General features: G+C 41.0%; 2 protein-coding genes and 1 non-coding gene across 3 annotated transcripts in view; all 3 read left to right on the top strand.

Moving 5' to 3' along the window:
* Window positions 1-22,898, top strand: part of Sppl3 (signal peptide peptidase like 3) — a 105,736-nt gene that overhangs the window by 20,819 nt on the left and 62,019 nt on the right. The window lies entirely within an intron of this gene.
* On the top strand, window positions 5,334-5,769 carry LOC130870931 (40S ribosomal protein S25). Its single transcript, XM_057763902.1, has one exon. The coding sequence runs from the start codon at window positions 5,345-5,347 to the stop codon at window positions 5,720-5,722; it is 378 nt and encodes a 125-aa protein (XP_057619885.1). The 5' UTR covers window positions 5,334-5,344; the 3' UTR covers window positions 5,723-5,769.
* Window positions 12,279-12,385, top strand: LOC130872345 (U6 spliceosomal RNA). Its single transcript, XR_009056946.1, has one exon. It is a non-coding gene; the product is annotated as a U6 spliceosomal RNA (small nuclear RNA).

The following is a 22,898-nucleotide window of genomic DNA, read 5'->3' as shown; positions in this document are numbered from 1 at the left end:
TTCATTTAGACTCCGGCTTAGGTGGTACCTCCACTCCCTTTAGTTACTGCCACAATACTTCCTTCGCCTCCATTGCATTCAGCAGTGTCTTCTCGTGTGTTTCTTGCTTCCTTAGTGTATCTGCTCCTGACTGTTTGAGTCAGCATCCTTCATCAGCATTGGATTTAAAGCTACCAGGTCTTGTGTCCTTCAAATGCAGATTAGAAAGTTAATTTTCTAAGAACATATGTTTTCTCTATACTCCTTTATTTTTTTTCTTTTTTTCCATTTGCATTCTGTGATAATACTTTATTTTTTAAACGATCAAGGGCTTGCTTGTTTCTGTTGCTGGGGATCAAACTCAGGACCTGCTTCCTGAGGGACAATCATCATTTTACCCACAAGGGTATTTCCTCTCCCCCCCCAACCCCCCAAGACAGAATTTCTCTGTGTAGCCCTGGCTGTCCTAGAACTCATTCTATAGATCAGACTAGCCTCGAACTCATAGAGCTCCACCTGCCTCTGCCTCCCGAGTGCTGGGATTAAAGGTGTGCGCCACCACTGCCTCTGCCCCTGAGGTTCTTTGATGGGAGTACTGTTCTAGATGTTGTCTTGGTTGCTGTTCAACTGCTGCAAAGGCTCTTTTGTGTGTTGTGTGTGTGGGGTACTGTTCTAGATGTTGTCTTAGTCACTGTTCTATTGCTGTGAAGAGACATCATTAATGAGGCAACTTGTAAAAGAAAACATTTAGTCTTGGTGATACTGGCACACGCCTTAAATCCCAGCGTTCGGGAAGAGACAGATTTCTCTGAGTTGGAGGTCAGCCTAGTCTACGTAGTGAATTACTGGACAGCCAGGGCTAGCTACACAGAGAAATCCTGTCTCAAAAAACAAAAAAGGAAAAAGAAAACACTTAATTGTGAGCTTGCTTTCAGTTTCAGAGGACTCATGGCAGCAAACACGGTACTGTAGGAGTAGCTGAGAGCAGAGCTCACATCTGACCAACAAGTTTTAGGTGGGGAGTGAGAAATTGAAAGTAGTGTGGGCTTTCGAAACCTCAAAGCCTGCCCCCATTGATACAGCTCTTCCAACAAGACCATACCTCCTAATGCTTCCTAAGTAGTCAACATCTAGGAACCATGCATTCAAATATATGAGCCTATGGGGACCATTTTCATTCAAACCACTACAGAATTCCAAAACCTTTTGACCATTTTTCATTCCTTTTTCCTCATTTTTACACTCTTGTCAACTGTCTGGTGATAATAGAACTTCCCCAGAAGCAACATATGTGCATCAAATTAAGAGTCCCCTTATTCCTGCAGACTGCAAATGTCCCCATTAGCAGAAAAGTGTTGTGCTGTGCTGTGCAGTGCAGCTTTTAGAAGTTTGAAGTGTGTGTGAAGCCTGTTAGAATCCCACCCTCAAGGAGCTTCTGGATACATCTGGGTAATAATAAACTACCTCTGATTCGTTCTGAGAAGATAGTAAATGAGTGTGAGCTAAGTGGGAATAGTGGGAACTGGTAAGTAGAAAAGCCCCTATAAAGATACCAGGCTAATGTTGCCATCTAGAAGTGCTGCTCTACAGTATTTCTGATTTTTAAGAAAATTTCAGATATCTAGGTTATTTTTATGGGCATATCCTCATTTTGAAATGTTGTAAAACGAGCGGCGGGGCTGCGTCTCCGGCACCCGGCTGCCCGCATGGCTTATGCCCCAAAATAATTACACGGAAACTGTATTCTTTTAATCATTGCCTGGCCCATTAGTTCCAGCCTCTTATTGGCTAGCTCTTACATATTGATCTAACCCATTTCTAATATTCTGTGTAGCACCATGAGCTGGCTTACCAGGAAAGATCTTAACCTGCGTCAGTCTGGAGTGGGAGAATCATGGTGACTCACTGACTCAGCTTCTTTCTCCCAGCATTCTATTCTGTTTACTCCACCCACCTAAGGGTTGGCCTATCAAATGGGCCTAGGCAGTTTCTTTATTTAACCAATGAAATTAACTCCTCCATCATTTCCCCTTTTTCTGTTTAAACAAAAAAGAAAGGCTTTCACTTTAACATAGTATAAGATTACATATAACAAAACAGTTATCAAACAAGAATTAGTTACAATATTTATATCTAGTTTATCTTTTATCATAACTAAGGAAAACTATAACTATCTATTTATTCTTCAACTCCATCAAAGACTCCAGAAGGATATAATATTACCTAAGTAAACAAGAAATAAGAAAACTCTAGAAATGACAGAGACATCTTGCTGCCTGGACAGTCACCCAAAGTTCCTCTGTACCATTGGGGCATCCATCTTCAGCCTACAGGCCCATAGTTTTCAGCAGACATTTCCATGAAGCAGGAAAATTCCAAAGACAGTTCAGTCACTTTCTGCTGTGTCCTGCAGAATGTCTCGCAGACTCTTTCATGAATCAGGAACCCCGAAAGACCATCTCACCTTTAGGCAAGTTCAGCAGTCCTTTTTCTGCGGATTCTCTGTGTCCAGCTTATGCAACAGTCCAGGCAAGAGCAGTTTCTTGCCCAAATGGCTATCAAACTCCTTAAGGAGCTTCTTTGGTGCCCATCTTTCTCTTGAAGTAGATTGGTGCTGCCAGGAGCAGACGTGTCTCATTGTCATGAAAAGCCCTAAGTTATTAAAATATTTTAAATGCCGTGTTCTGTAATCTTTGAAAGATACGAAGAATGCCTGTCTAATTGAAATATATCTCTGCATATCTAGAAAATCTAACTAACATGACTAAAAGCTTGACAATTATCGATGATTATCCATTAACAACATATATACATTACATTTTTAAATGAACTATACAATACCTTAATATCAGAAATACATATACATATAACAAAATTGACCTTAAAATCCACACCAATGCAAATTATTTATATCTATATTATATCCCCCTTTAAATGTAAAAGAACATTTATAAACAATATTTGGGAACATGGGCGCAGTTTTTCTCTCCAAACTGCTTCCTGCTGAATGGGGGCGCTGTATTCAGATCTTTCATGGTGTAACCTGTGTGTCAGGGTCATCTCAGTCGGCAGTTGAGTGAAGTAATTTTCTGAAGGTGTTCACAGCAACCTTTCAGGAGGGCGTGGTCTATCATACCACATTGGGATAGACGCAATCCACAGAGTCTCATCCTCTCTGAAAACAAAAGAAGACCCTCTCCAAAGCATCATATCCTTAGACCCATATTCTGAAATCATAATACCCTTATATCCATTCTGGTTTAGCTTGGCAGCCCATATAATGAAATGTCTCTCTGTACTTAGCTCCTTCACAGCCAAAAATTTTAAAGAAAACACAATAATACAAAGAATCCAGACTCTCTGTGAATTTTCCATTTTTACGTGGCTTATTTTTCTTTATTTCTTTTAATCTATAACTATCTGTACTCTGTCTCTTTAAAGACTTTACCCTTTTTTTAAGACATTAACTTTATTCTTTATATATATTTTTTTCTCTCTTTCAAGCCTACGTACATTCATCCAACAGTGTCTGAATCAGTTCTATTGTGAATCTGTAATTTTTTTACTATCCAGGAGCATTTCTTAAAATGTTAAGCACTTCTTAAAAACTTAAGTTGCACCATGTACAGATAATACGGTACCGCCTGTTTCCTGCTCAGTCCAAACCTTGGTAATTATGGTAGTTCCTTCCTGAGACCAGCACAGTTCAGCATGGCGGAGCTGAGCCCTCCTGCCTCAGAGCCATTTGGTGCCCCTGAGCCACACACATTTCCAGGCACACAGCAGTCCACATTGCCATCAAGCAAGCCATGGCACTTTACTCCAAATGCTCCATTCAAAAGCTCTGTCTCCTGCAGGAGCCAGACAGAGATCACAATGGCGGCACAGCCCAGAAAGCCGGCATTTTAAAACAGCCAGTTTTTTCCTGTTGCTGAGTCAGGACAATTTCTTTGCAGCACGCAACCCACAAACAGCAAAAAGCTGTCTTAAATTCTCTCTCTCTCCTTTTTAAGCCCTCTCAGGTTTTATGTGGAGTTCATTAGCACGTTGGGTGCCACTCTGTTGTAATATGGAGCGGCAGGGCTGCGTCCCCGGCACCCAGCCGCCCGCATGGCTAGCTTATGTCCCGAAATAATTACACCGGAATTGTATTCTTTTAATCACTGCCTGGCCCATTAGTTCCAGCCTCTTATTGGCTAGCTCTTACATATTGATCTAACCCATTTCTAATATTCTGTGTAGCACCATGAGCTGGCTTGCCAGGAAAGATCTTAACCTGCGTCAGTCTGGAGTGGGAGAATCATGGTGACTCACTGACTCGGCTTCTTTCTCCCAGCATTCTATTCTGTTTACTCCACCCACCTAAGGGTTGGCCTATCAAATGGGCCTAGGCAGTTTCTTTATTTAACCAATGAAATTAACTCTTCCATCACTGAAATGTATTGTAATGGAGGCCACTTGTTGGTTCATGTCCGCTTAGCCCCAAAATAACCACACAGATACTGTATTAATTAAATCACTGCCTGACCCCATTAGCTAACTCTTACATCTTCATTTTAGTTTGATAATGTGGTGACTCCATCTTCACTTTTATCCTGGCCTTTTAGGACCTATTGTAGGAACTTCATGCAGAATAGGAACCTCCTACAGTTTTTTAAAATTAGCAGTTTAATGGATATCTGACCACTACCCAGGAGATGTTGTCATACTGTGCTTCCAGTGTTAAGAACCAAAAATGTATACAGATAATACCAGATGTCCTCTGAAGAGTAAAACTGCTTATCTCTGTTGAGTAACCACCCCACATAGTCTGTAATGAGCGCCTAACTCTCTTAGCATCACGTGAAGTCTACAGGGCATTCAGACCCACTTACAGATGAAAGGGTGGAAATAGCCTCAATTACAGATCACACTAGCTTGAGGGTAGAATATACCATAGGATGTGTAATCAGCTCTAGGAGCTAAGGAGCTGGATTTGACTCAGTGTCATGCTGTATGTATAGTGAGGTTCCCAGTTAACACTTGGGTTTTCTTTTTGCAGTGTTAGTGGAACGAAAGCTCTGTGCAAGACAGGCAAGTACGCTAGCGCTGAACCTCGCTGCCCGTCGTTAGAGGCTCTGAACAAAGGATCAGGCAGTAGGACCTGGTTCTGGCATTACATTCTAATTCACTGACAGGGGAAAAATCTGACTGTCCAGAATTTAAGAGAGTTTGTTCAGACCTTCAGTTCAGTTAAGATTTCTGAGAGGGGCTGGAGAAATGGCTCAGCAGTAAAGAGTGCTTGATGCTTTTTTATAGAAGACTCAGTCCCCAGTGCCCACATAATGGCTTAAAATTGCCAGTAACTGACTCTCCGAACTTCATCATGCCGCCCAAGGATGACAAGAAGAAGAAAGATGCCGGAAAGTCGGCCAAAAAAGACAAAGACCCAGTAAATAAGTCCGGTGGCAAGGCCAAAAAGAAGAAGTGGTCCAAAGGCAAAGTTCGGGACAAGCTCAACAATCTAGTCCTGTTTGACAAGGCTACATACGACAAACTCTGTAAGGAAGTTCCCAACTATAAACTTATTACTCCAGCTGTGGTCTCTGAGAGACTGAAGATTCGTGGTTCCTTGGCCAGGGCAGCTCTTCAGGAGCTCCTTAGTAAAGGGCTTATCAAGCTGGTTTCAAAGCACAGAGCCCAAGTAATTTACACCAGAAACACAAAGGGTGGAGATGCCCCAGCTGCTGGTGAAGATGCATGAACAGGTTCAATCAGCTGTACATTTGGAAAAATAAAACTTTATTAAATCAAAAAAAAATTGCCAGTAACTCCAGTTCTAGGGAATCTCATACATGTATGGTGTACAGACGTACATGTAGACAAAACACTCACATTCATAAAATAAACCTTATGTTCATGTATGTGTGAAAAGAATCGCGAAAGATTTTTGAGAGAGCACTTGTCCCACTGTTCTAGGTGGTGGAAGCAAAGTGGACAGTCTTTCTAGAACTTCTGTTCAACAAGATAATAAATGAAAATAAATAACCTGGCCCTGGCAAGTACAGTAAATAAAAATAAGAGAATCTAAGTTGACAGACTCAAAGCTTTGCTGTACTAGAATCTCAAGAGGGCCTGTCTGAGAAATGCCCTTGAAGCCTGGACATGATGACCTCACTCCTAGGTCTACCTCTAGGACAGCCTAGGGAAGCCAGTGCACACAGGTCAGCTAGTGCTTGTTGTAGTGCTCTGGACTGTCTTAAATCAGAATAGTAATGGCAGAGATGAGACAAGCGATGGCCAATCCCAACCGTAAGATAGAGCTGACAGTTTTACTAATGGATTGGATACAGAATAGGGAAGGGTGGCCAAAGACTCCAGCTCTGTGACCTGAACAGTGACAAGAATAGATTGTGACACAAATGCTGGTGAAAAAAAATTCTGTCTGCACTATGGTTTGGTTGAGGTCCCTTTAAGACATTCTCAGTGGAGGTGTTAAATACAGAGTTGTATATATATATATATATATATATATATATATATATATATATATATATATTCTTCAAGTAAGTACAGGCTAGGGGTAGAATGCAGGAAGCCATAAGCTTACAGGTGACATTTAAAGTGGTGGGACCTGATATGATGGTGACCAAGGGCAGGATACGTGTATGTGGAGGAGAGTGATGTTTATTCAGTTTGCATTTTCTTCTGTGTATTTACTGTGGATCAGGCTTTAAACAAGTACATAGTCCAGATAGGCTGCCACTTGCCCAAGAGAAGTCCCATTATATATTATGATGATTATCTTGGCAATCAGCTAAGGTGGATTGAGAACCACCTAAGTAAGTAAAGCACACCTTTGGGTGTGTCTATCTATGAGGATGATCCAGAGACCGTGGGCTTTGACCTGATGGATAGGCTCCTCCTTGACAGCACTGAGAGGTGATAACAGGTGATTCCACCTTGGGAGCAGTACGTCACTCCGGATGTGTCCTACCCTTCCTGTATTCCTGTCTGCTCTGCTTGCTGTCCTTCATGAAGTGAATAGCTTGTCTCTGCCACAAATGCCATCCATCATGTAGTGCCCAAACACACAGAACCCAGTAACTAGATGGAAGTTTCTGAAACTGAGCCAAAACAAATCTTTCTTCTCTGAGTTGCCTTTTTTCAGGTATTTGACTACATTTTTTGAGCAACTACTTGGTACAAGGTGTTCATCTAGGCACTCAGGATATAAAGGAGCAAGCAGTCATAGCTTTTCATGGAGGAGTCATTTTGTGGTTGAGGAAGCAGCCATTGAACAAGGATACAAAACAGGATGTAACGAAGCTAATAGGGTAGATAGCAGAGACCTTTGGACTCTTAAATAGCCTCGTTAAGGCATATAGATTTCATCCTGAGACATGGTGGCCCTGAAGGGTTATGTGGAGCTCATATGACCAGATGGCCACCGAGTAGACTAGGTTTCAAACCAGAAAGTCCATGAAGAGGTTCTTAAGGCACTTGTCTCTACATTTCTCAATTTTAAACATGTTTTCAACCTGCATGTGGTAGTAAAATAATAATAAACATTAAGATTAAAAATAAAACATTAAAATAATAAATAATAAGATTAGTGCAGCCAACTGGGTCTGTCCTCAGATTTGGCATCACCCATTGCACCTGGGAACTATTTGTGGGAACACTAACAGTTTTCTTTCCTGACGCTCACTCCTTTTTTCTTTAACTAGGGTCTCATTATAGGCCTGAAACTTGCTGTGTATGTGAGCCTGGCTAGGAACTAATGGAGATCCACCTGCTTCTGCCTTTTGAGTCCTGAGATTAAAGGCAACATCCCTAGCAACAGTTATAAAAATAATAAATGTACTTGGGAAATGATGTGGGGAATAGGTATGCGTGATAAATGTTGAGTTCACAGAGGTGACTTTTAATCCTGTGCCTTAGGTAGATCTACTTTCTCTGTGTGTATCCATAATCATGGTATCTGTACCTTCATATTTTGTTTTTACTACTTTTAAACTTTCTGAAGTATCTGTTTATAATACTTTCTTAATAGTTCATAACAGTTTTCCTCCCATTCATTTTTGAAATAATCCCTTGTGTTAGATATTTATATTATTTCCAACTTTTCAGTATTATAAATATTGCACATGGGTATATAATATTCTCCAAGAATTAAGAGAACCCTTGTTTTAAGTTTCCAAATTTGCTAACTGAGGGAATTTAGAGCCTGAAGACAGAGTTCCTGGTAATCTTGCAACTCGCAGATATCTGTTAAAATTATGTATAATTTTAGAAAGAGGAGGCCGGGTGGTGGTGGCACACGCCTTTAATCCTAGCACTCTGGAGTGGGAGGCAGAGGCAGGCGGATCTCTGTGAGTTCGAGACCAGCCTGGTCTACAAGAGCTAGTTCTAGGACAGGCACCAAAAACTACAGAGAAACCTTGTCTCGGAAAAAAAAAATTAGAAAGAGAAACTTTCTTGTGAGTCTACAAGTGGCCAGAGGTCTTTTTGATCTTATTTTTTGAGAGTCTCCCACTGAACCTGAAAACCCCTGATTGGCCAGGGTGACTGACCAATGATTTCGTAGGGATGCACCTGTTCCCACCACTCCCTTGACTGCACCTAACTTTGGCATGGTTCTTATGCTCATGACCTGAACTCAGGCCCTCATGCTTGCATAATGTGCTTTAATGGACTGAGCCATTTCTCAGTTTAAAAAATGGTTGATTCTAGATTTCTCTCGTTAATATGATAAATTATTTCATTCTTTTTTTGTTTTGTTGTTTTTTTGTTTTGTTTTGTTTTGAGACAGGGTTTCTCTATAGCTTTAGAGCCTGTCCTGGAACTAGCTCTTGTAGACCAGGCTGGCCTCGAACTCATAGAGATTCACTTGCCTCTGCCTCCTGAGTGCTGGGATTAAAGGCGTGCACCACTACTGCCTGGCTAAATTATTTCATTCTTTTAGTGAGTTTTTTTAAGTCCTCCCACCTTTACCTGTGCACGCTTGCAGCCCCTGTCCCCTTCCAGTATGAATGGTGTATGTTCTGTCTAAGGCCATCATTCTGGTTCTGAGTCCACCTCTTCTCCTTTTCTTCCCCTGCTACATTGCCTCAATCAGCAGGACTTTGGGACTGACCTGGCTGGGACAACAGGAAGACACAGAAAAACTGGAATCGGATGGACCATGTGCTCTGATGGAGATACATCAGCAGCAGCTCGGTTATTATATACGTACGTGTGTGTGTGTGTGTGCGCGCGCGCGTGTGTGTGTATGTTTGTATCTGGAGGACGATACAGGTTAGCTAATCTCAGTGTTGTTTCTTTGTTGAGGAGCAGTCTCATCAGTCATATGGGAGGAGGAAGCTGTGGTTGGTGCTTTCTGCACCCAGGGAAAGGCCTTGATATCCCCACAGATCTTTAACTTTGGAGTCCTTAACATAATCATGCTTATGTTAAGAATTCTCATTCAAAATGGGGGTTACTTGCTCCCCACACTCCATTACTCATAGCCCCTGAGTAGCAGATTATTTCCCTACAAAGATGCTGTACTCTTTATACATTCTTTGCTCCCACACTGTCTCAGCTCTGCCAAAAGTTGCCTATACTCACTGTCTCCTTCCATTCTGTTTCAACCCACTGCACCAAAACAGCTTCTCAAAGTTACCAGTGACCACTGGGAAACTGACTGCAATTGATCAATTAATTCTCCATGTATTGACACACTTGTTCACAATTGACTGTCTTTCTTTGAAAAGCTTGTTGGGTTTCTGCTTGGCTTCCAGGATCCCACATTCTGTTTGTTCTTTCTCCTGTGCCACTGACTGTGCCTTCTCCATTTACTACTTTTCCAACTCTTCTCTCTCAACCCACTGTCCGTCATCTCTCCTGAAATGTTTTCTCCCTGGTCTCCATTTTCATGGTCTTATTTACTGTCCCTGTGCTCACAGTTCTCACATTTGTCTACCCCAAACTTACTCCTAAATACTTAGCCCATATTTCCATCCTAGGTGAAAGATTTCTGGATTAATACCCATCTCAAACTTTATTTCTATCAGCCCTAGCACCAGGGAGACAGAGGCAGGTGGATTTCTGATTGGAGGCTAGCCTGGTATACATATCAAGTTTCAGGCCAGTCACAGCTACATAGTAAGACCCTGTCTCACGTCAGAACCGAAACACCTAATGTTTCTTTGAACCCTGAGCCTCGGGCACTGCTGTTGCCCACTGCTGTGAGGAGAAAGCTACTGCTTTGTTCAGAGTCTTGGAAATAAATAACATTTTAAGAAAAAACTTCTGCTTCTTAATGTTTTTGGAGGCACAGTAAAATTTTCCTGTGGGGAGATTTTAAAGTTTTATCTATAAGAAAACTTAGAAGGTACTGCAAGTGAAATGCTCAAATAACCTGGCTTTCCCTGCACTTGTGGTTTAGAAGATAAAGCTCTACCAAGTCTGGTGCTGCTCTCCTCTCCTGCACACTAGATGGTCGCCATCAGGCAAGCCCTGTGTGCTGCCTCCTTCTCTCCTCGGTAAGCAGGCACATTGGAACACCTGGCATATTGTAATTAGTCTAATTCATTTCTTAATATCATTGCTATAAGAATGTTTTACTCTACTAGTTATCAATTGAGCTGGCTTCTGTTATGCCAAAAACAAAGTGACCTGTTTTGGAAATACAAATAGCTTTTAAGATATTGTTTAAAAGAACTAACAAGAAGTTCAAAGCTCCATTCTGTCATAGAATGATTCCCAGGCTTTGTGGTATCTAAATTTTAGGTGGATTCAATTGAAAGCCATTTTGAGTCTTAGAAATACTTGTAATATTATTAGAAAATTTTTTGTCTTAATAAGACATAGAATTATTATTATTATTTTACTGTTAACAGCCTTAATGGAACCTAAAGCTCTTGCCTATCAGGTACGGTTTTACTGATAGGTAAGAGTGTGTTAAAAAGGAGGTGTTCACAGCATATAAGGGAAAAGAGGATCTGTGCTACCTGTTTTCTTCTCTGTACTTCGTAAAAGAGTGTGTTTGTGTCTGTATGTGTGCACGCTCATGAAAATGCACACATGTTCATGTGCATGACATATACGATAGTACCATATGTTGATGTAAGAGGACAATTTTGTGAAATCAGTTTTCTCTTCCACCTTTACTTGGATTGAACTTGGGTGTGCTGCTTGCCCAGCAAGTGCTTTACCTGCTGAGCCATCCTGCTAGCCTTTCTTAATATCAATAAGACTAGATTTAATTACATCCAACTACTAGCCTATACAATTTAACAAGTACTAGTAAAGCTAGCTTCAACATTCTAAAATAGTTCAGAGGTGGATTTTACATAATATTTTATTAGCATATTTTGAATATTTTATGCATATATGCATTTTTTTTTATATTTACTCCTCATTTCTCTCCCCAACTCCTAAATCTGCCACCTCCTTACCCTGCCAACTTGGTATCCCTCCCCTCACTTTTTAAACACTGCTCATATACCCATGCGTATACTACAATGTGTTTAAACACTGCTCATATACCCATGCGTATGCTACAATGTGTTTTACTTAGCAGTGGCCCCACCTGTAAAGAAAACTAACTGACCTTCCCCAGAAATTACCCATAGCTCCTTAGTTAGGGATAGGGATCTTATGAGTCCCTTCCATTTCCAAACTGGAATGCTGATTGTCTTGACCATGTACACGTCTTGTGTAGTCAGCTGTAGCTGCCGTGAGTTTATGGTTGCTGTGGCCCTGTTGTGTCAGAAGGCACTGTATTGTTTTTGTCCCTCCTGACCTTTGGCTCTTAGAGTCCTCTGCCCCTTCTTCTGTGATGGTGCTCAGGCCTTCAGGAGAGGATGGGATGTAGATGTTCCATTTGTGACTCAGCTTGCCTGGCACTTGTCCTCTGTACTTGATTGAGTTTCTGTGTTGACTACTTCCGCAGTACAAAGAGACTAATCTCTGTGAGATGTGAGAACTGCACTAATCTGTGAAGACTGGCATAAGAATTTAGAAGGCAATTTGATATTATATCCATTTAGCAGAATAGTAGAAGTATCACCCCTGGGTTCTGCAGGTTCCCTAACTATGGGTTGTTGGCCACATTTGCAGTATCAAGCATGCGTTTCCTCCTCTAGAATGAGCCTTAAATAATGTTAACCCCATAACATTCATGCCACTAATCCACTCATAGGTAGAAATAGGGTCTTTGGTAATTTTGTTAGAAAAAAGAAGATACATCAAGGTAATATATAAATGCAGTTTTAGTCCTATTAATCTATTAATATAAAAAAATTTTATGCCTATCAAGTATGCATTAGGTCGTGCTCGCTTCGGCAGCACGTATACTAAAACTGGAGCGATACAGAGAAGATCAGCATGGCCCCTGCGCAGGGATGACACGCAAATTCGTGAAGCGTTCCATGTTTTTCCCGCTGGTATTTGAAATAAAGAAGTATGCATTAGGTCCTGAAAGAGTGAGTAAAACAAAATAAGTTAAATGTTAAAGTTGTTAGTGATGGAGAGATTGCTCAGCACATAAGAGCATTGGCTGCTCTCCCAGAAGTCCTAGGTTTAATTCCCAGTGCCAATATGGTGGCTCACATAAAAGAAAAAAATTTAATGTTAGAAGTTATTTAAATTTCCATATGCTCATTACAATTGTTGTACATAGTTTTGGTTAAAGAATAGTTTATAGCAGCCAGGCGGTGGTGGCGCACGCCTTTAATCCCAGCACTCTGGAGGCAGAGACAGGTGGATCTCTGGGAGTTCAAGGCCGGCCTGGACTACAAGAGCTAGTTCCAGGACAGGCACCAAAGCTACAGAGAAACCCTGTCTTGAAATAAATGTGTGTGTGTGTGTGTGCGAGAGAGAGAGAGAGAGAGAGAGAGAGAGAGAGAGAGAGAGAGAGAGAGAGAGGGTGCAAACCTCTTATCCCAGCACTTGGAGAGCAGAAGGGTCAGGAGTTTAAGATTATCCTCAACACATTGCGTATTCAAGGCCAGCCTGAACTATATGAAAATAGTCTGTCTCAAAAAAATAAAATGAGAAATTTTATCTTTGGTGTTTGCTTACTTTTCTTACATGTCACATGTAATTCGATATGCCAAAAAGATTGGTAATTTAAAGCATTAGTGAGAACCCAGCTATTTGTGTACCTTTGGGTTTAAGTGAGATTTTTGGGAAATGGAACAATCAGTAATAGTTAATACAAATTATAAATTTGACATCCTTTAATTGTTAGTATGTAGTTCAGTAACACAAGTATATGTAAAATATAACATTTAAAATAAGAATTTTAAAATAATATGTGTTAAGCTAGCTCTAGGCAGGGGGCGACAAGGAACTTGGGGTAAATAAAGCTCTGCCATTCTATGACTAGTCTAAACCACTTGGACTAGCCTAGAAATAGCATCCGCCACACCCAGCCCTCCACCTTCTTAGTTTAAGTTCATTAACTTGAGGTGGAGTGAGGATAGATAGCTCTAGATCCAAGCCTACCCCTCAGGTTGCCTTAGGACTGTTGACACTTCCTGTGAGGTGGCCTGACATTTGTTATTCTGTTCCTGATATATTAGGAACTAGCTGGTGAAGACAGTGAGATTAGACATCAAGTTCACCTTTGCCTCTTTGTCAGGAAGCAGAAAGATGAGATTCTTGTCATTCAGTGCTGGTGGGTCTTCTCTCCCTATAGTCTATCCGTCTGTTCCCCTCCCCAGGAGGTGGGAGTGGCCTGGGTTACATGGTGCTCTCACAGGCACACAGGCACCACCTTCTCATCCCAGTGCTAGTGATGCAGGCCAGACTAGGGTGTTTTCCATGCCTCCCTTTCTTTCACTATTTAGCTGCTTCTAAAAGTTACTCTCTGGCTAGAGAGATGGCTCGGGTTATAGTACTGCTCTTACAGAGGACCTGAACTTGATTCCCAGCACCCATATCAGGTGGCTCACAGCTGCCTGTAACTCCAGTTTCACTGGAGATGATGCCCTCCTCTGAACTTCACAGGCAATCACATGCACATAGCTCCCACATATGCATAATTAAAAATAAATAGGCATTAAATCTAAAAAATTCTCAGGCCAATGATTATGCCCTTTAAGGTAAGCAGAGTTCATATTTGCTGAGACAGTTGAATATGGTGCAGGATACAGGAGAGCAGGAGGACAGTGCTCTGCCAGGGGATGTGAAGTTCAACACTAGTGTTCATCAGTTTTCAGAGTCCTCAAAGCAAGGAGGTGAATTAATCCTTTCCTTCCTTGTTACTTTTATAATCAACAGTGTTTTCCTTGCTGCTTACATTTTGTTCTGTGCATACGGACACTTGACTGTTGGTATAAAGATTCAGTAACATAAAACTCCACTTATTTGTATTTATTAAGCTAAAATGCTGTTATACTTCTTGAGCCTTTGGAGAAACCTTAAAAAAATCCATTGGGACGTAAGGTATAATATGTATACCACTTACTTAATTACCACCCCAAGTTTAGTCAGGGTTCACTGTCACAAGTAGAGGGCTTGTAGAAGCTTCCACACCTCCACAAGCTCTTGGCTTTTCTATTCCTGTTCTCTGTCTGGCAAACAAAACCTCAATTTGTTCCAAAACCTTCTGTGAAAGCAGTTAGAAACCTGGGGAAGGCTCCAATACATACTCCAAAGTCTGGCGTTTCCGTTCCATTTTACCAACTTTATCCACACTGTAGAAATAGGAAAATTGGTTACTTTTGAAAGCTTTGTCACTCCCTTCCTAAGAACTTTTAATTTGTTGCAGGCTTTTAAAACTCAGATTTGGGAGTTAGACAGACACTCAGCAGTTAAGAGCACTGGCTGCTCTTAACTTAGAGGATCTGGGTTTAATTCGTGGCACCTATGTCAGGCAGTTCACAACTATCTGTAACTACAGTACCAGGGAATCCAACACCCTCTTCCAGCCCCACAGGCTCCTGCATGTACACAAAGCACATATGTGCATTCAGCCTCCCCCCCCACACACACACTGCATATACAAACATGCATAGCTCACTGTTCTCCCTTCCAGAGCCTCTGAGAAGTCTGTAGTAGACCATGACCAGATACTAGAATTCTGGGACAGCTGTTTTAAACTGAAATAGTTGCTGTGTAAGCCAGATGATACATGTGTTTCATCGATAGAAAGCAGCAGAATTCCATTGGTTTTATTTTTTAATACAGCTAAAATCTGTTTAAGGATGCTGGGCTGTGATGGAGCACAACTTTAATCCCAGCACTCAGGAGGCAGAGGCAAGCAGATCTCTGAATTCAAGGCCAGCCTGGTCTGCAAAGTGAGTTCCAGGACAGCCAGGGCTACACAGTGAAACCCTGTCTCAAAAGTGGAGTTACTGTTGAGAGGTTCAGAGTACCTCTTGCTGTTTGTTGCAGAGGACCTGAATTTAGTTCTCAGCACTCACATGGTGGTTCACAGCCACCTGTAACTCCAATTCCAAGAGATTCGACACTCTTCTGATCTCCACAGACACCAGCTCACACACATGGTGTTTATATATACATGAGGCAAGACACTAAAATAAATCTTTAAAAAATATGTTTGAGGAATTCATCATACATGTTTGACAACTTGACATGCTATTTAGATGTGCTATCCCTTGTGCATGTTTATAATGAATTTGTGAAATTAGGCATCTATTGATTTCCCTTGGTGTCCCCACAATTCAGTTATATAATCATTTGTAGTATTTAGCAATATCATGTGGTGTGTCTGGATACTGTCTTAAGTTAGAACAGTGAACATGTCTTTAAAGCCCCTGCTCTCACGGAGCTTTGCTGCTGCTGCTGGGCATAAGCAAATACAAACACAATTAGTAATGATTCCTCAGCAGGTAATTAGAACAGTGTGCTGGAGTGATTGGAGTAGCTTGGTGGGAAATGGTGTCTGGGTAAAAAGAAAGGTCAGAGGAGGCAATATTCTGTGCAGAAGGAGTAATCCTAATGAAAAATTGTGTGATATTGATAATGAAATTTTCCATCATGTTCACCTAAGGTGTATATAGTTATATTTGAAATATGTTTTATGTGTATGTGTTTGTATAGAAGGAGTTAATAAAGTTGTTGAATAACTTGTACTTTAAAAAAAAACAAACTGAAAGAAAATCATGAAACTGACAAGCCATGTTTGTTAAGATTGGGGAGGGATAGATGGATGCTTGGAATAAGGACAAAATTGGGGACCAGAGAGGTAGGCAAGAGCTTAGATTTTATTTTTTTTTTACATTTAATAAAGATATTTTATGTGTATGAGTGATTTGTTTGCTTTTATAAATTTTGATCTTATAATTACGTAATTTCCCCCTTTCCTCTCTCCTCTTCCTCCCATGTCATCTCAGTCTAAGACCTTAGATTTTAACAGTAAGCAGATAGTCACTGAGGATTTTAAACAGGTATGACCGTGGTACGGACGCTGAGGACATTGGTGACAGACCAGTTAGGAGCTTGTGACGGTACTTCAGATAGTTTAGTAATGACTTTAATTACTTAATTTAATTAATTAAGGTGCTCATTGTGGATCTAGAGATGGAAAAGGCTGGTAAGTTTTGGAGGTGAGAAGTTGGTAAGTTTTGGAGGTGTAAGTGATTTGCTTATGCCAAAGATTTTACCTTGTGTATGGGGTGATAAGTACCTTTACCAGAAGGGTGTACACAAGGCCCTAGACTTGATTCCCAGTGCCACAAAACAACACTGACTCCATAAAAGTAATAAGGGAAAATAGAGGCTAGAAAGGGGAGACCTAGTGCCCTGGATACTCCAGGAGAAAGAACTATCTGACTGACTGAGAGAGGAACAGCAGCAAGTGAGGCGAGGGAACTGATTTGCAGTTTTTGGATCCAGGAGCTGACATACTGTCGCGCACTTCTGAGAGGAGGCTTCGGCCTTGGGAGCCACTCCTGGTCTTGACAGGAACATTCTTAGGAGAGTGGAAATGAATGGATCAAGGAGAGAGGAAGCAGTCAAAAAAGATTATATAAAACCATGGCTATAACAGGTAATTAATTGTACTAAGACAGTAGATAGCAAACATGCTTCGATCCTAAGGTAAACCTGCAGAAATGCTGCTAATCGGTTTATGTGTGCATACTTGATACTTATGGACCAGGCTTGTTCTTAGTGGATTGTGACCAGTCACTGGGTGCTGTGGAATGGAGCCCAAGCACAGAGAGGGCTTGGAAGCTGAGGTTTGTGTTTAAAAACTTTAGTACTTTGGGGTTGTAATTTAGTATATCTCCAGCTAGAATTTATGTAAAATGATTGTGTATGTGTGAGTTGCCTCTGTAGCTTCCATATCATTGATCAAACAGGTTATTCAACTTTAAAAAGAATAACAAAAGTCTTCTTGGCATTTTTTTTCTATTAAGGATCAATGTCTAGATGTTCTGTCTTCAGTAATTTGTGCTGTGATCTCAGAGTTTGTGGTTGACTCCTCCCCCAAAAGTCAGGTGTTGACACTTAATCCCCCATGTTGTGATATCAAGTGAGGCTTTAGGGGCAGTGACTATGTAGTAGGGAATTTTCCTTATAAATGAGCTTCAATACCCTTAAGAATTTCAAGCCTCTAGAGTAGCTCCTCCGCCCAGGTAAGCACGCCCTGAAAAGGCACTGTCTCTGAAACAGTGTGAGTCCTCACCAGGTAGAACCTAGGAGCACCTTGATGTCAGACATCCCAGCCTCTAAAAGATGTATCTGTAAGAGATACATTTCCTTTGTTTACAATTAATAATCTGCTTTACCAGTTTTAGCAACTCAGTCTTAAGATACTGTGAAGAATTCTTCTTTTCTGCTGTTTTTGAAATGACTTCTTAGCTAGCAAATACCAGTAATCCCCATCTCTGCTCTGGCCCCACAGAGCTAGTCTTAAAAGTGCACATGACCTTGCCTAACTTTTTTTTTTAAAGATTTAATTATTTTTATCTTACATGTGTGAGTGTTTTGCCTGCCTGTTTTTGTGTTCCACATGCATGTGTTGCCCTTAGAAGCCAATAGAGCACATCAGATTCTCTGAAACTGGAGTTACGGATGATTATGAGCTGTCATGTGGTTGCTGGGAACCCAGCGTGGGTCCTTTGCAAGAGCAGCCAGTGCTCTGAACCCAGAGTGCTCTCACCCCATCTTTTTTATTTTTATTTATTTATTTTTTAATAAGCATAGATACTGAAATCTACACTCAGGTCCTCGTGATTGCCTATGAGGTGCTCTTACCTATCTCCAGTACAAACCCTGACTACATTTCTCTCTCCCTAACTGCAGCCTTTTGTAGTGACATGCATACCCACACTCTGCCTTAAGAGTTTCTGGTTTGTCTATGGTCGTCTCTAACTCTATGGGACCTGTTACATCATTGCTTTCATTAGTCAAATAGGCCATCAGGAGACATGCATAGCAGTCTCTCCTTACTCTACTTGAGCAGTACCAGCTTCCTATGTGTGCTTTAGGCTTATAATTTCAGAAATCTTTTTTATTTCTTAATGTCTTTCCCCTGCCCCCACCCCCCAAGATGGAGTCTATGTTGGTCTTGCACTACTGGATGTAGGGACTCTTCCACCTCTGGTTGGAAGCACCGCCTAGCTTGCCATCGTGGGTTTTTTCCTGTGCCTTATTTTCGGTCTAAACTCCTGAATACAGTCTATGTTGACAATCAGAAATGTTTCACCTTTCAGGTCCTTGGATGTACAGTTCCAGATAATAAGAAAGTACTGATGGGGGCTGGAGAGGTAGATGCTGTGTGGTTAAGAGCACTGGCTACTCTTGCAGAGGACCTGGGTTTAGTGCCCAGCATTTGATGCCTTCTTCAGTCTTCCATCAGCACCAGGCACACACATGATGCGTGTATGTGTGTGTACACACACAGACACATTCATGCAGGTAAAGCACCCACACACATAAAAAATAAAAATAAATTCTTTAAAAAGAAAGGGAAAAGGGGACTGGAGAGATGACTCAGCGGTTAACAGCAAGAGATGGCTTGCTTTTCCAGAGGACCCAGATTCAATTCCCAGCACTCACATGGTAGCTCACAACTGTCTGTAACTATAGTTCCAGGGGTTCAGATACCTTACACAGACAAAACACAAATGCACATAAAATAAAATTAAGTATAAAGAGGAAAAGTACTAAGATATACTGATTGACACTTTAGACATGATATTGTCAGACTTCTCTTTAAATATGTGATGCACATCAAGTCCATAAGCCAGTACTTGAGACTCAGGCTACTGACCAGTGCACAAAGTGGACAGCTAAGCAAGCTCCCTGTATGCCCATGTCACTAGGAAGAAAAAGTTAGCTAACTAGTTGGATATTGGCCTCTTTGACAAGAGAAAAATTAATTTATATCAAAGCTGAGTTTTTTACTTTCTAAACCACTGAGAAGCTGAGTGGGTTGTACAAGGGACTGTTTTTATGTCATTGGGCTAATTGTACAAAGTGTAGTGGTTTGCCTAGTGTACATATTGTTTCTTAATCTGAAACTTCTGACTGACAAGTGATGACCTAATTGACATAAGCTGGAGAGGTCTTTCTTTTCACTCTTTTAAGGGAAAATATGACCAGGTATACAACTTAAAAGTTTTAAGAATTCCTAGTGTGGGTCTGGAGAGATGGTTCAGAGCTTAAGAGTACTAGCTGCTCTTTCAGAGATCCTGAGTTCAATTCCCAGCAACCACGTGGTGGCTCATAACTATCTATAATGAAGTCTGGTACTCTCTTCTGGCATGCAAGGATACATGAAGAACACTGTGTACATAATAAATAAAATCTTTAAAAAAAGAATTCTTAATGTGGAATATTGGGTCAAATGGAGAGGTGTTTGACTATTTTTTCCACCTAAAAATACATCAAAAAGAACTATAAACTATTTTAATGGTTCAAGGTTTTTTGGTTTTTGTTTGTTTTTTTTTTTTTTAATTTTGTTTCTTGTGATAACAGCTTTCCACCGAATACAGACACGCTTTTTCAGGCTGGAGAAGTGTAGTTTGGATCCCCAGGAACCTGTCAGGTGGACATGGTTGTCCACCCGTAAGCCCAGCCTAGAAAGGTAGAGATGGTGTCTTCCAGGGAGGGCGTGGAAGGCTAGCTGCACCCGTGAGCTCTCAGTTTGACTAGGAGGCCTTCAGGGAATAAGGTAAAAAGGCAGTCAAGGATGATTCCCAGCATCAAAGTACACACCATGGTATGTCATGTTTCACGTTAGTACTGCGTTCTTTTCAGTGGCTCAAAATGCGCCATTACCTTGCTCTACCACAATGTATTGAACCATTCCATTGGTGATGGACATTTCTGCTGATCTTTCCTTTGGATTATCACGATTATTGCTGCTTTTAAACATGAAAGTACACGTGAGTAGTATAAACATTTTTTCCAATTCTGAATTAACTGGGCCATATGACTACTTTATGTTTAATGTATTTTTAAAAGATTTCTTATTTTTAATTACATGTATAGAGATGTGTACATGAGTGCAGGTGTCAGAGATTCCTATCTCCTCATGCTGGAATTACAGGAAGTTGTAAGTCGCCCAAGGTGGGTGTTAGGAACCAAACTCTGGTTCTCTGCAGGAGCAGGAGGCTCTCTTACTGCTAAGCCATCTCTGCAGCTCCTGTGTTAGGGTTTGGAGGAGCTGTCAGGGTTGTTTCCAGAATGACTGAATGGATGTAAATTTTACAGTCTGTCTGTGTTTGTCTCCCCTGCCCTACTCCTTGTATGACTGCATTATTTTAGAGCACCCTCCCTGCTTGCGTGTGCGTGCGTGCGTGCGTGTGTGTGTGTGTGTGTGTGTGTGTGTACCCAGAGCCCTATTCATACTAAGCAAGTGCTCCACCACTGAGCTGTGTCCCCAAACCTGGTCTACTTTGGTGTTTAGAGATAGGCTATCATCTGGTTTTTCTTAAATAAGTTGTTGACTTGTTAGGTAACTAGGATGTAAAGGTGTATGTGTATACTGAGTTAGCTGCAGAGCTCAGGACTTTCCCCATCTTTAGCTAGTTTAAGGAGAACGCTTTTAGCTTTAAAATGTGTGAGAGACTGAAAGTGTTGGCACCGTCTTTCAAACTGCCCCCCCAAAAGGATGAGTTATAGAAAAATCCATCAGTTGTTTTTTTTTTTTTTTTTTTTGAGTCTGCATACTTTTTTGGAATGGTGATTATATACCTTGATAATCTTATAATATTCATTTACCCTTAGTGAAAGTTTTGTCAGTTGAATGGTTATATGTGCAAATAACAAAGCAGTTAATTGAGCTAATAATGGTTTTCTAATAGTAGTTGTAGAAAGTCCAGTTAATATTGTTTTTTTTTTTTTTTAAGGTAAGAATTGATCTCTACTTGTTCAAGGGCTGTAGTGAGTGCTGCGGGCCTCTTCCCACAGCCCGGCTCATGGTTGCCTGGCTAGCTTATGCCCCAAAATAACGACACACAAACTCTATTCTTTTAAACACTGCTTGGCCCATTTCTGTTCATGTATGTAGCACCCCAAGGAGCGCTTACCGGGAAGATTCTAGCCTACGTCCATCCTGGGTCAGAGCTTCATCGCATCTGCCGGGGAGAGGGGAGCATGGTGCATGGCGTCTGCTCCAGAGAGCAGAGCTGTCGAGTCTGAGCTCACTTCCTCTTCCTCCCAGCATTCTATTCTGTTCACTCCACCCACCTAAGGGGTAGCCTATCAAATGGGCCAAGGCAGTTTGTTTATTGACAAATGACCTTCCTCCATCAAAGGGCTAAATTCCTTCATATTAAACAGAAGTCTCAGTCAAATCTTCTTCATTAAGACAGGGTCTCTTTATGTTGTTCTGGCTGTCCTCCAACTCACAGCAATCCTCCTGTCTCTGTACTAGGAATAAAGAGGTAAGCCACTGTGCCCTGTTTCAAAAATCTCAGTTAAACTGCCAGCTGAGGACCAAACCACTAATAGACGAGCCTGTTAGTGGGTATTTCTTACCCAGGCCATTGGTGATTAGGTGGCTGGTTGAGTTTATGTTACATGCAGAAGAGGAGAAGGCCATATTTTCTTTTAAGAAGATTTCCTATAAATTCCACACAGTTATTTTTACTATGCCATTTTGGTATTGTAAAAATTTAGTGTCCTTGGTAAATGTGACTGCAGGCAAATTTGGAAAATAAGTTATTTTAAACATCGTTTGAACTTGTGATAGAGCACTTAGTGTGCGCGAAGCCCTGGGTTCAGCTCTAGGACCCTGCTCCGCAGTCAGGACTCTGACCGAGAAGGAGAGAGCAGAGATGGGAGTGAAGCCTTCAGACTCTGTCCTGTTGTAGCTTTGTTGTTTCTTTTGCTTTTGTCTTTTCCTTTGTTAAAGAGATGCAGTTATACAGTGGGTATTTAGGGATGCGGTGTAGGTGGCTGCCTGCTAAATTGTCTTGGTAGAAGTTAATCTGTTGCCTTGTAAGGCTCTCACCTCCTTTTCATAGTGAATGTAAAGTTACCACATAAGTAAAGTGTGAGGACAGATGTGCTAATTCTCAAGTTCATTAATTATAAAGGGAAAAATTAAGACACTATTTAAAATGCAGCTAATTTGAACTCAAAAGAATGATTTGAACATTTGTTTCAATTAATTGAGGAATTGATTTTAAATGAACCATTCTTTTTATGCCACTAAAAAAAAATAAGCTGCTCAATTTTAAAATGTACTTCAACTTCAAAGTTGCTAAAATGTGGAGCAAGTGTGTCTTTATCAATATTAACTTTTTCCATGATCGGCTTTTGTCTCCCATTTCTCTCTAGCCAGTCAAACAGATAATTATTACATGCCATCGAGAGCTGTGTGGTTAAATACAAATGCTATCTTCTTCATTTTTGTAATGTGAATGTTTGAAACCCCATAAAAAGTAAGAAATAGAATGTGATGATTGCTTGGCTTCCTTCTGCAAACAGCCGCTTCACATAAAACAGTTCTGCAAGGCAAGTTG

Source organism: Chionomys nivalis, chromosome 3 (assembly GCF_950005125.1).
Source record: "Chionomys nivalis chromosome 3, mChiNiv1.1, whole genome shotgun sequence".
Lineage (NCBI taxonomy): Eukaryota > Metazoa > Chordata > Mammalia > Rodentia > Cricetidae > Chionomys > Chionomys nivalis.
The sequence above is the reverse complement of the archived record's forward strand: the minus strand, read 5'-3'. Positions and strand labels throughout refer to the sequence as shown.